The following is a 14,938-nucleotide window of genomic DNA, read 5'->3' as shown; positions in this document are numbered from 1 at the left end:
AATTCCCTTTGTTTTACTGTGGAATGTTAAGAACAGTTCTTCTATGTACTTGAATCCATCATTTCCGCCATAAGTGGGAAACCGGGAAAAAGAGATCTCAGGAAGTATACTGCATATACACGCACACAATCAAAAAGAGAACATCATTTTTCCTTCAAAACGTGAAGAAAGGGGAGAAATTACAAAGCAGCCAAAATAAATTCCACATACCACAGAGAGCACCTGCCCGGCTTTCCAGCGTCACTTGCCATGTAAATGAATCACCCCGGCTTTTCTCAGTTTCTAAATCTTTAGGTGATAATGGGAAAGCACATTTCCACAATAACAGCATTCTTGGAAGATGGTGCTGAACAACCGCCGGACCTATCATGTTAATATTGGACATGTTCTCATATTAATACGATGCACTAAAATTCTGATGTCAACAACGAACCTTCAAAAAACCACCTGCTAGCTGCCTAGAGGGTTCAAGGATGATGGGAATTGTAATCCAACAACATCTGAGAGGCGTATTTGTTAGCTGAAATGGAACTTCACCAAAAAGGCATAAGCCACAGCACCCAAATGATTTAGTTGAGATTCCTGCATTGCAGGGCATTGGACTAGATGCTCCTCCAAGTTCCTTCCAACTCTACAATTCTGTGATTCTTATGAACACAGAGTGCATCTTGCACCTTCACTATACAGTTTTTCGCGTACACTGAAAATGCTATTTGTAACCCTGGCCTTTGATGCCTAAGATATATATATAGGGCTCAACCTACTTTTACAATTGCAACTTGGTTCGAACAGTTTTTGATGTTTTATTTTAAATTGCTGGGACCTTGGGATAAGTAATGGGTAATGAATTAAAATCATCACCAACACCATATTGTGCCATGCAGTCTGTAGAGGAGTGGCAGGTGAATCAAAACGCTTGCAGCCCATACTACCACCTCTGCTTTAAACAATTGCTTTTCCTGTTGGGTTTTGCTTACATGTTCCGTTCATGATAAGGCTTAGTACAACCTGCTGTGCTCCTCTTTCCGCCATATGTCCTCTTGTGCAACAATCAATACATCAATCTAAACTCTAAAACTTTTAAGGTAAAAATGAAAATATTTTAACTAAAATCAGGAGCGTGGAGGCCTCCAACTGGAACAGCACATATACTGCAGCTTGGTTGGTGCATATGTAGGCCAGTAAAAGGAGCTAATGGGGAAATGAGGAGCTGGAATTAAACCAATCAGCTGTTCAGCAGAGCATAAAGACAGGGGAAACAGAATCCAGCCCCCATCCAAAAATAGGATTCCAGCTTTGTAGATTGGCCTGTGCCTGGGCTAGGCAATTGAGTGTGCATAATCCCTAGCTAGAGGTGACATGAATTATTTTGCATAATTACCATGAGCTCAAGAATTCAGGGAGGAATTCAACCTTGTGTCAGGGCAAGCATTTCAGCTTTCCCTCTCTCCCTAGCTCACACACTTTTCAGAAGGATCTCTCAACCCCCACCCCAGCCACTGTCAGGGGGATGAAAAGCCCTGGTATGCAAGCACAAGTCCTTGTCTAGGGCTTCTGCTGAAGGGATTCATTAGTTGAATCTCACACTTACCTTTTCTTGATGCATATTTCAGACGCCCTCCATGCAGATTGCTTTGTTGTTAATACGGAGGGGGGGAAGTTAAGTTTGCTAACTTAAGACTGACTACTATTGTAAAAGCAAATGTATGCTGCACTACCGATTTAACCTAACTTTGGTGCTTATTAAATAATTAAGAAGTCACTGCTATTAGAAAAAAAAGGTATACAATTTAGTATGGCTTTAAAGATGTTACAGGCTTTGTATGCAACCACTTTTGCCTGTCAGTGCATGAGCCAACTGGATAACTTCCCCACCTACTGGGCACAGTATGGAATTCTGATACATACTTACATGTAGCAAAAACAAAGGCATTTAAACCAGAAATGGGCACACTTTACAGTTTTCAATGTATGCCCTTGTGCTGTAATGGGAACACTCTCAGGAGAACGATAATGTTGTAACTATTTAGGTTATCCATGTTCCCAGCTTAATCACCAGCTGGGTGGGAGTGTTTACTGAGGTGAATAATTAGAATATAAAAAGCCAGGATTTCTTCCTTGCAAAATAAACTAAAAAGCCACCATACCAAGCTGATTTGCAGAACGCCACATTCATATATTGAAATAAATAATGAGAGGGCTAGTCAGTCTTACCCAATGTCATTAAGGCAGCTATCAGGAGCCATCCAGATTGCATTCGTTGTATTGAGATGCGGCTATTCTGAGAAGCAGAACGCAACAAATCCTCAGCTACTGTCATGACTGCCTGTGATAAAAAGTGATGGTTTTTGCATTAACAATGAAAATACATAATTAAACACTTTCCGAGAAAAGCATGCATATTGTTTCTATATATTTAACAGCTCCCAAATAGGATAAATGGGAGCTGTTAATAATCGGTAAAATTCCAGAGCAGCCACTTTTTAATTCTGGTTAGGAAGGAAATCTTGTGAAACCTTAAAGATGAACCAATTTATTGTGGTGAAAGCTTTTGAGAGCTCGACTCCCTGTCTTCAGATGCTGTGAAGTGGCCTTCTGCATGTGAGAGATGCATATTATGCCTTCTGACTGGCCACTCCTTTGTTAGGCAATTGTGTTTTATTTACTGTATTTCCCTTGGACTGGCTCCAGAGAGGCTGCTTCAGGAATGGCTCCTTCTATTCACAGAAGGCACCAAGATGCAGCAGAGGCTCCTAGCTGGATGAACAGGGGTGGGTGGACGTGATGTTCAAGGATCCTAAATGATTCCTTCGGCCTGCAGTCTGTACATCATTTTTCATGTTGCCCTGAAGGGTCCTACAACCCTGGAGGACAGCTTTTCAGGGAGCTGCAGGAGGAAAGAGGACTCAGGAAAGATCACCTCCCTGTTTGCTCAGAGCAGAACTCTGTTCAGATAAATTCTGGACTGAACCTAATTGTGATTATTTTAAGTTACTCTTGTTTTTCTCTTGTAACTCACCCCAAAAAATCTCTGGTAGTAATAGTATTTATGTATGCATAAACAAAACAAAATGTTGGTTTAGAGGCTTAGAATGGTGGAGGGGATAAGCTGGCAGTCTCTTGTTACTGAATAAAATACCCATCAGAACTTGGGATGGAAGCGCAATAAGGTACGCAATAAGGATTTAATAGCAATAGCTGTTGTTTCCAGATGTTTGGACCTCTACAGTGGCAGCAAATGCTTACACTAAAACTGCCTCCTATTTTGCTCGAGATCCCATTGGATTTTTTAAAAATGGCAATGGCTTGAATATTCAGTTTTTAACAAAAATGTATAAACTGCTTGTGCATATTTTCTAAAAACCAAAGTAAAGCTTCAGTTACTTATAAAACATGATTATAATACACAAACCAATGAAAACAAATATGCATGAAAGCATCGTTAATTAAAACAAACATAAAATCAAGAAAACATTTAGAACAAATTTCCCTACATCATGTGTCTTGCTGGAGCATAAAAATGTTCAGCTGGCGTCTTAAACTGTATAGTAAAAGCACATGCTTAAAGTCAACAGCCAGGGAGTTTCAAAACAAAGGTGCTGCCATACTGTTATCCATTGCTCCTCTTTAGTTAGGCTTGTAATTGCAGGTACTGGACAGATAAGCACCTAGATTAGACTTACGGGACAGTCACACTTCAATTCCAGAGAGGGATATTGAGATGCATATGGCATGCAAGCAAGACAGCTGGCATGCAAGCTACCCACTTCAGATCCAGAGAGGTAGCAATGAAAAACAGAAATAAGATCCCTTGCCAAAAAAGCTCCCATCTCCCACCACAGAGAAGCAACATATCTGTGGATGTACTTCTAATTAGCCGTTTTAAAAGAAAATCTTTTGCTTGGCAAGGCCAAATGGGTTTCACGTCCATTGTTCAGGAACACAAGGCTCAGATTCGGCCCCCCGCCCCACTCACTGACAAAGCTGCGATGTCTGTGGGAAAGTGGTGAGCTATGGTAATCTGCCAATTTAAACTAATACCATGCCAGGATGAGGTTATGAAAGTTTGAGTCTTTTAAAAGAATTTAACCAGCTCTTAAAGAGATGGAGAGAAACTCCATGAATTCAGAAAACATCAAGCGACATCCTCAGATGAGAATTCCCCCATCTCTCTTAGTTCAGTCTTTTATTGAGAGCGGTGTTAATTTCTCTATTTAAGAGACAGTAGTTGTTAAGATTTTCATTCTTTCACTGACCTTGTGTTTGTTTTGTGTGTGTGTGTTTTTTTAAATCAATTCACTGAGGATTATAGTCTGACCAAAACCAAAGAACATCACACTGAGGCTTACCCGAGAATAAATGCCATTGAAAACAATGGGGCTTACATGCCAGTAAATATACTTGATTGTACTGTTAGTTATATATGAAGAATAGAAATCAACACTCTGTAAAAATGATATATCAGTGTAGCTAAATGATACATGGATGGAATAAAAAAATCTTAAATCTGGTGCGCTCAGTGGTTGTGTTTCATAAAGCATATGGTCTAATACATTGAAATAGACCAAGCAGTCATTTGAAATATTCCAAGTTTTTCAACACTTTCTTCATCATGCACAAATATTCCCTGCAGTGAGGAACAGGCTGTTTAAAAAAATGCTGTCTATAGATGTATCAAACAGTTAATTCTGCCCTTGCACTGAGTACCAAGACCTAGGTTCAAATAGTTACCTTTCCTTTGCAATGTGGAATTCCTAAAGGACACATTCTGACAGCTCCCAGTAGAGCAGCAACAGCAAAACTGTAGCCAGTCACTGCTTCTGGGGAGGACTTGAGTGCTGTGAGCCGCTCAATACAGCGATCCAGAAGTGGCGAGAGAAAGCAGGGCAGTGCCACAGCAATGCAGCGCAAACACCATGCTGCTGCCAGCTGAACCGAAATACTGGGGTGGATAATAATGGACACCACTGCATCCAAAACTCCTGGAAAGTCAGAAATGTTACAAAATCAGCACAGCAAATTTACAGGAATGGGAACTGAACTAGATTCACAACTGACTTCTGAACACACGAATGAACACCATACTAAGCAATTCTAGGATGCTTCATGTCATAAATTCTAGGATGTTTCATCTTGCTCTTGACCATGTAACTGCTAGTTTTCTCATCAAGCTCAGAAACTTCAAATATTTTAATTATCTTTTTTTCCCTGTTTTCTCCTGCTGTTGGTCAAGCCATTTCATTTTCTCTCTACGTACACCATCACTATCTTATGGCTTCCTGCATTGACTACTGGCGCAACATTCATCTGATATGATGGTGCCCATATTATAATTTTCTGCTCATTTCTTTACTCTTTTAATTGCCATCCCATCGTCCCTCATCTTCATTTAAGCTTCTTGAACTTACTTTCAAATTGTTCCACAGTCGATATTCTCTCCCTGTAGCCTCTTGCCTGCTATCTAGATACTAAAGGATCCAATTTTCTAATTATATGTAAGATTACTCTCTCTTTTACTTGCCTTTTCACTTGCAGCTCCCTATCACAGATGTTCTACCTAACATCCACTTTTCCTTTATGATCGCATCGAAGCACACACACACACACACACACACACACACACACCCTTTCAGGTGTTTTCCCACAGACACTCCTTCCCCTTTTACCTCCCCCCTGCTTTCCTCTTGAAAAAGTCTAATCTTTGATTATAAACCTGGAACAACACCTACCAGCCACAATTTCTATACAGGGCATAGTGACTTTAAGGTGCTTTCTAACTAATGAACATTATTATTACATAACATTATTGTAATGTTGTACAAAGCTAAGTTACTTTTAGTAGGGGAAATAATTCTGAGAAACGTATCACAATTGCAACAATTCACCTTCAGAGTCTGCTGTGAGTACTGAACAGCTCTTTTCTCATTATATTTATTTAAAATACTCTTTTTGTAAGATGTGCAGCCAAGTTCTAACATTTTATTTAATTAGAAACAAGTATCGCTATTTTCAGATAACAGTTACTCCTAAGTAAATGCAAATAGGTTAAGGCCTAAATAATGATTATATAGAGAATATACCTATTTTAACTAAGAGCCAGAGTATTTTGTGTCCTGCATACGGTTTAAGAAAATAGAGTAATGAATTTCAAATCTGTGTTGTTGTTGTTGTTATTTATACGCCACTCATCTGACTTCAAACAAATTATAAAACCACAGGAAAACATCAAACATTAAAATCTTCCCTAGACTTCCCTTCATATGTCTTTGAAAAGTCTTGACATCTGACAGGCGGGCTTTCCACAGATTCCCACCCTCCCCTTGACAGCATGAAAACTGATTCCAAAAGCCCACTCATCACAGATCTCTTACATATTATCTGAACCAACACAGAATCTTTATCCAATAAGGATTTAAAACACACAGAGAGAGAGAGAGAGAGAGACAATTGGGGTTATCTCAACCTGTATTAGAATTTGCTTTAATCCTACAGCAAGCTGGATTAGACCAAGGTACCCTTAACATTTTGTTTTCTTAAACTGATTCTTTATATGATGAGTCCAAAGTTTCAATGATCCAAAACATACATTTCACAAAATCACGGAGAACAAAAGGTATGATCCACTACCTGTACTAGAATCTTGTAGCACAGGTGCAGCGGTAGTGCCTAAATTCTGAATGAGGTTTCCAAGCTCTTCCAAGGAACATATAAGCATATGTTGGCTTGCTACCACATCTGTTGTACCAACACGGGTTTCCACGTTACTGTCACTCATGGCAGCATCTAGTAATATGAAAGAATTGTGTGATCTTTGCTACATTAAACAAAACAAGAGACTTAAAAGACTAGGAGGAGATGGCTGGTACATCGACCATATCTAATACAGTTTTGCAGTAAAAGCGGGGCTCCATGAAAACACTGATGGCAGGAGACATTGAGTAGCAAAAAAACAAAGATCAGCTGACAACCAACTTTGCAGATATTCTCTGCATCTGCGCATGTGTAGAGGAAAATAGACATGTGCTTGTTAAAAGAGTATGGGAGACAATACTGTATTTTGATGCCATGTTGCGGCAAACATATAGGCCCAAATCCAGAGAACGTTACTCACACAGAAGGACAGCTGAAATTAATGAGTCAAAGCTAACTTGCCCTATTGATTTTAATGGCATGATTAACTTCCTCTGAATTTGGGCCCAAGTCAATTGAGAAGAAAAAGTAGGTAGAAGGGCACTTCAGTCAATTAACTGGTGTGCACCTAAAACTCTCCCAATCGCTTAGACATGGAAGCAGTTCGTGGAATCCCACATTCCATTCTCACAGTCCCTTCCCTTTCAAGTGTGAATAGTCCTTACTGCTAGTACCAATCTTAACCACATTTAAGTTGAAGAAGAGTTGGCTATTAACCATTATTTGAATCAAGGGTTTGAAGCCAATTTCAAAATTCTGATTAACAGTAAGCCCTGGTTAAGCAAGTTACCTCCATATCCTGCTTCAGAACCAAGCACTGAATATTCTCAGTTTTGAAACGTATATATTTGAGCAGCAATGAGTGGCTGGGGGCCCATACGTTCCCAGAGGCCCTGTCTTCTCATACTTGCCCTGAAGAATGGAAAACTTGTACTGCAGACGATCCCTGCAGTAAGTAAGCAGGGCTTAAAGTCATCACCTATCAAGTGGTTGTCAGTGCTGTCAAGCCCACTGGATTGTCATAATATAGATTCCAGCATTTCTGACACAACGTTCATAGATGCAGTGTACAAACACAAACCTTCCATTCTGAGAGAGACTAATGGACCATATGGTTATTTTATCTTGATGATGACTAGCTTGATGCCACAGGGTAGTTCATAACCAATGAATATGTGCATGATTCCCACACCAGTGGAAAATTCTCAACAGCTAGAAGTCAGTGGTACACAATAAGGTAAAAAGTAAAGGTAAAGGACCACTGGTAAAGGCCAGTCAAAAGCAACTATGGGGCTGTGGCGCTCATCTCGCTTTCAGGCCAAGGGAGCCGGCGTTTGTCCACAGACGGCTTTCTGGGTCATGTGGCCAGCATGACTAAACCACTACCGGCGCATGGAGGACTGTGATGGAAGCCAGAGTGCACAGAAACACCGCTTACCTTCCCGCCGCAGTGGTACTTATTTATCTACTTGCACTAGCATGCTTTCAAACTGCTAGGCTGGCAGGAGCTGGGACAGAGCAACAGGAGCTCACCCCATCACGGGGATTCGAACCGCTGACCTTCTGATTGGCAAGCCCAAGAGGCTCTGTGGTTTAGACCACAGCGCCACCCATGTCCCTGGTACACAACATGCAGTTCTGACTCCCATGGCATTTAGTCAGTCATCAGACTTACCTTCCACATAATAACCCTAACCTAAATTATAGAGAAATATTAAAACCTAAATTATAGAGAAATATTAAAGGAACTCACAGGTATTTTAATTATTATTCTGAAATGAATCCCAAAGGGGCATGTGGATTTTTTTTTTTTCAGATAAGGCATCGCTGGAGATGCAAACAGTACTGCATAGCCTTCATGAGCAGATTAGGAAATGATACAGAGTACTAGTGAAAAGGAGGGGGAAGGGAGAGCACATAATCTTGTTAGTCCCATACCCACAACTTTCTTCAGCTTCCAGATGGCTTGACAAATCTCCTTGGCAGTTGCAATTTGAGCTTTCCCCCCAAGAAGGCCTCCTACTGTAGCTCGGAGGATAAATGAAATACAGCGGCGGCGACAGATAGCGTCCATCTGAGTCTGAATAGCTTTAGGGTGAGACTGGGAAACGAGGTCCAGAACATGGGAAAGCAAGGCAGAAAAATTCCTTTCAAGCCACTGCCCTCCCAGCGTGGAGATAAATACCACATATGCCTGAAAGAGATTTGATTAAAATGCAATGTTTTTAACATCAAAATCTTCTCAAAAATATAATGCAGTATTAAAGAAGTCATAAAGGCTACCATTAAATAATATTAACAGGACACCAAAATAATTTTGTTGATTTTTTTGAAGACAACATGTTTCCAGCTTCATTATGTGAAGTAAGGTGGAAACAAACTGGCTTTTAGTCATCTAAGCCAAATTTAGATGCTATGTTGGGGGCAAAAAGCTGCTTTAAATTAAACCAGTAGCGACAAGGCAGCTAGTTCATTCAGCCTCTTCCTCTCTTATATTTAATAGCAGAGCAAAAGAAACAGCTATTACTTGTTATGTAAACTGTTGCATTTAGCATCAGTATGCAAGAACTTTTTTTGCATGTAGCACCCACATTTAGTGCAAAATGAAATTTAAGAATTATTAGGTTACAATAACCTACACGCTTGTGGGAATTAGGGCATTTTTACCCTCACCCTACAGGTTTTATTTTTTAAATGTTTGCCATGACTGGACTATTCCTCCTTATTACAAATGAATTTTAACTGTTTGCAACTTCATAAATCAGAACAGAATGGAAGAATATAGAGAGCCCTTTTGCAACCGTATTCTGAAGAAAAAATTATCTTACTGGGTATCAACTTCTACTCAATGCAGTTAATAGGTCAACTTCATAAATACTATATCCACATTGAGAATCACACTGGGAAGAAACACACCCAGAAAGAAAATCAGTGTTGCACAATGCTGACTGTCCTATCAGCACAAGCATTGCAGAATGCCAGATAGAATTATCCACCTCTCCTGCTCCTGAGCACTGTTTTCAGGGTTCTCTTGCACCCCAAACCAATTTTGGGGTCATGTGGGAAAGAAAACCCGTTGCATAAGTGGAAGCCCTCACACAGGACTTTTGGTGACAGGACTCATTAGGTGTATCCCCACCAATATATTGAATTAGTTACGATAAAGTTATTTTATGGCAATCTAACTTTAGAATTAAAAAAAAAGGTTTCAACATTATTTTATTTGAGCATAGAGAAAAGAATAAAAAGTAGTTGGAGGACAAGACCTTTTGTAGTTTAGCTGAATACATTTTCTAAGCATATTCCCTTCAGGCTTTAGACATGAAAACACAATTATTTTTCTTCAAAAATGTGCAGCAGAAACAGCACTAAAATAATTTTCCTGAGTAGCCTGCTACAGGTTCTGGACTTCCATGTATGATGGAATTGTTTAAAGAAGAAACTGTAGCTTTATTTTTATTTTAGTTAGGGTATTTTGAAGGGACAGCTGGCCTCACCATGCAGCAGGGTGATTTGCTTGTTGGACGGTGTGGGGAGAAGAGAAGGAATGAATTAGTGTTTCAATAATCCAGCAAGATTTTTTAAAGCATTGGCCCTACTGGGGAGGGGATTGGGTGTCACTTCATACTGGCACCCTATGAAGGGCAATCAATTAACAGATGGCAAAGTATTAATCCCCTCCCCCATACCGGATTTGCATTCATGTCACAAAAATCCTCAGCTCTACTGACTCTGTAACAAAAAGTCTCAGAGACTAAATTGCTAAATATGAAACTGCTCTGAGATTAGTTAGTTCTCTCTGCCATGGCTCTCTGTCCTTGACAGTCACTGATCTGAAAAAATGTGAAAGATGTGTCATTTAAGTTGCTTTATTAATGCTTAATCAAGGAACAAGTTCTTTCAGACATCAGCTAAGAGCAATTACATGTTTGTGGGAAACCAGTCAGGCTCATGGTTTGTTTCTCACACAAACCACGAGTGAAAGCCAAGGTTTTCGAGAGAAACAAATCATGAGCCCAGGTTCAGATGAGGCAACAAGTCAAACCATGCCTGGTTTCGCAGCGGTGGAGCAGCAGCAAGTGAAGGAAGAGCAAAGCTCCTGCGATTTCAGCAGCCTGCACAAGCGCACTGCTCATTCACATCAAGCCATAGTTTATTTTAACTAAGGTTTAATGTGACACGCGAACCAGATCACAGATAAGGCCACACCATTGCTAGCTGCAGAATATAATAGCTCTTAAATGAAAGCAGAAGGGTTTTTGCATGTTAAGAAACATTTTTAAAAAATATATATATGAAAAGACAATGAACTAACTCAAACATTATGAAAGAAAATTATAAACATTAAAATAATTTCATTATTAGCAGATTAATTTCTCTTTCAAAAAGAGAAATGAGCACCATTAGCGTCCAAGTAAAACACTGGGAAATATTAGAAGACAAGTAATTAGTCTTCTGTATAAGCCTGTAAAATATTAACATGTAAAATCAATACACACTACCACGCAATAATACTTTCACAGAAAAACAAAGCAAACATATAAAATAGCAACTTTTACAATATATAACATAATCAAACCTGAGTGACTCCAACTCTAACATCCCTGCTGACCGAGCTTGTCCCTTTCAGAATATCACCACTGGCTCGTAGAAATCCTGTACTTCCCCGAAGGAAACCTGTACCCAGAAGTTCCAAGGCTTCTTCAAATGAGATCTTGCGAACATTTTGTCTGGCAGATGCTTTTTCAATGAGGGGGGGGGAAATGCATCCACATTTATTTATTAGTTTCTACTCTGTTACAACAAAGTCTCAGGCATCATAACTAAACTTAAACATTCAGTTCATACGACGTAGTTATTGGGTTAAAGGTCTGAAGTTCAGTCTAATCCTATGAACATTTATCTGAAGTAAATCTAAATTCATTGGACTTTCAAGTATGCACAGAGGATCATGGCGTATGTGTTTGAGCCTTATGTAACCACCTTGAAAAACCATGTATACCACCTTGAGCTCCTCAGAAGATAAAGGAGGTATATAAATGTAATAAATAAAACAAAATGGAGACACTGGCTGAAGGCACACATGGATAAATATCAACGAACATAAGCTTTGGGAGGAATACACACAGTTGTCAGTGCATGCACTCACAGGAACATTTTCATTTGGTTTCCTGGATGAGGAAGATGGCTTAGCAAGGCTTATAAAGAGTGTAATTCCTGATCTAGGTAAACTACAGGGTTGTTGTGTATTTTTACTACAGTACGTAATGGAAGAGATGAGTGAAAGCAAACACATTTTACTGGTAGTTTCAGGCTTAGAAAAAAATACTATTAGTTTCAAAATTTATCTAAGGGGAGCAGCAGGCCTAGAAGTAAAACTTCAATATCTCGAATCATTCTAAGTGTTATTGAAATGAGAATGGAGCACATTAAAAGAATCCAAGTTGGATCAGTTGTCCACTAAGGAGTGCTTCAATTAGGAACAGGCTATTCAAGTTGAAACATGACTTCACAGTCATTCCTCCCCTATATTAACTGCCATTTTTCTCTCTCTTTCCTTCTGTTATTCCCTGCCTTGTCTGCCTTGGGTTTTTATCCACAGTGATGCCCATTTTGTAACACGATAGATCATGCCAATGCTGCTGACTCCTATATCCCGTGGATAAACTGTTATAGATTTATTTACATCTATAATTGACCTCTTTAAAGGTAAAGGTAAAGGTACCCCTGACCATTAGGTCCAGTTGCGGACAACTCTAGGGTTGCGGCGCTCATCTCGCTTTACTGGCCGAGGGAGCCAGCATTTGTCCGCAGATTTCTGAGTCATGTGGCCAGCATGACTAAGCCACTTCTGGCGAACCAGAGCAGCGCACAGAAACGCCGTTTACCTTCCCGTCGGAGCAGTACCTATTTGTCTACTTGCACTTTGATGTGCTTTCAAACTGCTAGGTGGGCAGGAGTTGGGACCAAACAACGGGAGCTCATCCCGCCACAGGATTTGAACCGCTGACCATCTGATCGGCAAGCCCTAGGCTCTGTGGTTTAGACCACAGCACCACCCGTGTCCCTCTTTAAAGGTAAAGGTAAAGGTACCCCTGCCCGTACGGGCCAGTCTTGCCAGACTCTGGGGTTGTGCGCCCATCTCACTTAAGAGGCCAGGGGCCAGCGCTGTCCGGAGACACTTCCGGGTCACGTGGCCAGCGTGACATCGCTGCTCTGGCGAGCCAGAGCCGCACACGGAAACGCCGTTTACCTTCCCGCTGGTAAGCGGTCCCTATTTATCTACTTGCACCTGGAGGTGCTTTCGAACTGCTAGGTTGGCAGGCGCTGGGACCGAGCAACGGGAGCGCACCCCGCCGCAGGGATTCGAACCGCCGACCTTTCGATCGGCAAGTCCTAGGTGCTGAGGCTTTAACCCACAGCGCCACCTGCGTCCCTCTTTAGCTACAGCCAAATGCATCATATGTATATAAACTTAGCCATCTGAAATCAGTTTCCAGTTGTCAACTGGAAGTATAGATGTGGTCAGGTTTATGGGTGGGTTTGTATAAGAATGGAAAAGTACAAGCACCAATCTTGCTGAAACACTCAGCACACATCTGATTTCTAGGGTGTAGGGCAAAGTCACATGTGGAAAAAGCTCAGACAGTGAGCCAATGGGGTACTGCACTTGAGGTACACCACCTTGAATGGATGCCAAGGTTTTAAAAACTAGAGAAGTATGCTCAGGGTGTGTGTGTGTGTGGGAGAGAGAGAGAGAGAGAGAGAGAGAGAGACAGAGACAGACAGAGAGGTCTTTAAGACTAAAGCCCTGCTCCTATCAATATGAGTTTGAGAGTATGGGCTGACAGAACACCATTGCTACTTTTAATTTCTACTACCCTGAGAATGGTGCTGGAGGAGACTCTTGAGAGTCCTATGGACTGCAAGAAGATCAAACCTATCCATTCTTAAGGAAATCAGCCCTGAGTCCTCACTGGAAGGACAGATCCTGAAGCTGAGACGCCAATACTTTGGCCACCTCATGAGAAGAGAAGACTCCCTGGAAAAGACCCTGATGTTAGGAAAGATGGAGGGCACAAGGAGAAGGGGACGACAGAGGATGAGATGGTTGGATAGTGTTCTCAAAGCTACCAGCATGAGTTTGACCAAACCGTGGGAGGCAGTGGAAGACAGGAATGCCTGGCGTGCTCTGGTCCATGGGGTCACGAAGAGTCGGACACGACTAAACGACTAAACAACAACAACACCCTGAGAATGCAAGAAACGTATGTTTTGTTTCTTCTTTCTATGCTTGTGTGAAGCAGTGTGCATGTGTCTTTCAAATGAAGCTATTGTTAAATCCCAACCGTATATGTTCTGATTGCATTTTAATTCCAGCAAGAGACCGAAACCTTCACATGGCAGGAGGGATCATATACAATATATTGTCATTTGTTAAAACCACATCTATTTTGAAGGCTGTTTACTATTTACTGCAGTTTGCCAATAATTTCTACATTACAGCCCTGTTTTTAGTGACTGATGTTTTAATGTATTTTTAATCTTCTGTTGGAAACCGCCCAGAGTGGCTGGTGAAACCAGCCAGATGGGTGGGATATAAATAATATATTAAATAATTCTTATTATTATTATTATTTTCTCACATCAACATAGGAAGAAAGAAACCCTAATAAATTTACCTGTGCCACCTTGTTTAGATGTTATAGCACTCACTAACACACTGCCTAAAAGCTTAGAAACAGCAATTCGTACACCATAATTCGACCCTTCAAATGACTTAAAACACAGAGTTACAACACTATCCAGGTCTGTACTCCACATAAAACTTGCTTCGCTCTGCAGTTCAAGAAGACACTATACAAAACAAAAACAAAAACAGGGAAACAAGAAAAGAAATAGGTTCAGTCTTTTTTGCACAAGTACAATGCAATGAACTGAACTGTGGAGTGTCTTCTGCCAGCTTAAGCTGGTGGTCCAACTACCACCCTTATCTAAGCAAGGATAACCTGCTAAAGTAACCATGTTCTGCTGATCTCAAGATTGCACTACTGCAATGTGCTTTATACGGAGCTGACTTTGAAAATGGTTCAGAAGCTTCGATTAGTACAGAATGTGGCTACACAACCATTGACAGGTATGAGGAAAACAGATCACTTTGTTTGTGGGGTTTTTTGAATTATTGTATGTTGTAAAATCAATTACTGTTTTTCCGTGCATAAGACTAGGTTTTTCCCCTTAAAAATAA

General features: G+C 40.6%; 1 protein-coding gene across 4 annotated transcripts in view; it reads right to left on the bottom strand.

The window, feature by feature from the left end:
• Positions 1-14,938, bottom strand: part of HEATR5A (HEAT repeat containing 5A) — a 65,754-nt gene that overhangs the window by 35,917 nt on the left and 14,899 nt on the right. For all 4 annotated transcript variants that reach the window (XM_083740771.1, XM_083740769.1, XM_083740768.1 and 1 more), the window contains exons 6-12: positions 14,373-14,547; positions 11,270-11,430; positions 8,629-8,884; positions 6,628-6,783; positions 4,732-4,982; positions 2,215-2,326; positions 211-363 (exon numbers count right to left, since the gene is read on the bottom strand). In XM_083740771.1, the coding sequence (XP_083596897.1) occupies positions 211-363; positions 2,215-2,326; positions 4,732-4,982; positions 6,628-6,783; positions 8,629-8,884; positions 11,270-11,430; positions 14,373-14,547 (1,264 nt within the window). The remainder of the gene's footprint in view (positions 1-210; positions 364-2,214; positions 2,327-4,731; positions 4,983-6,627; positions 6,784-8,628; positions 8,885-11,269; positions 11,431-14,372; positions 14,548-14,938) is intronic.

The sequence above is a fragment of the Podarcis gaigeae genome (assembly GCF_964106915.1).
Source record: "Podarcis gaigeae genome assembly, chromosome: 1".
Classification (NCBI taxonomy): Eukaryota; Metazoa; Chordata; class Lepidosauria; order Squamata; family Lacertidae; genus Podarcis; species Podarcis gaigeae.
This window is presented reverse-complemented; position numbering and strand designations above follow the sequence as displayed.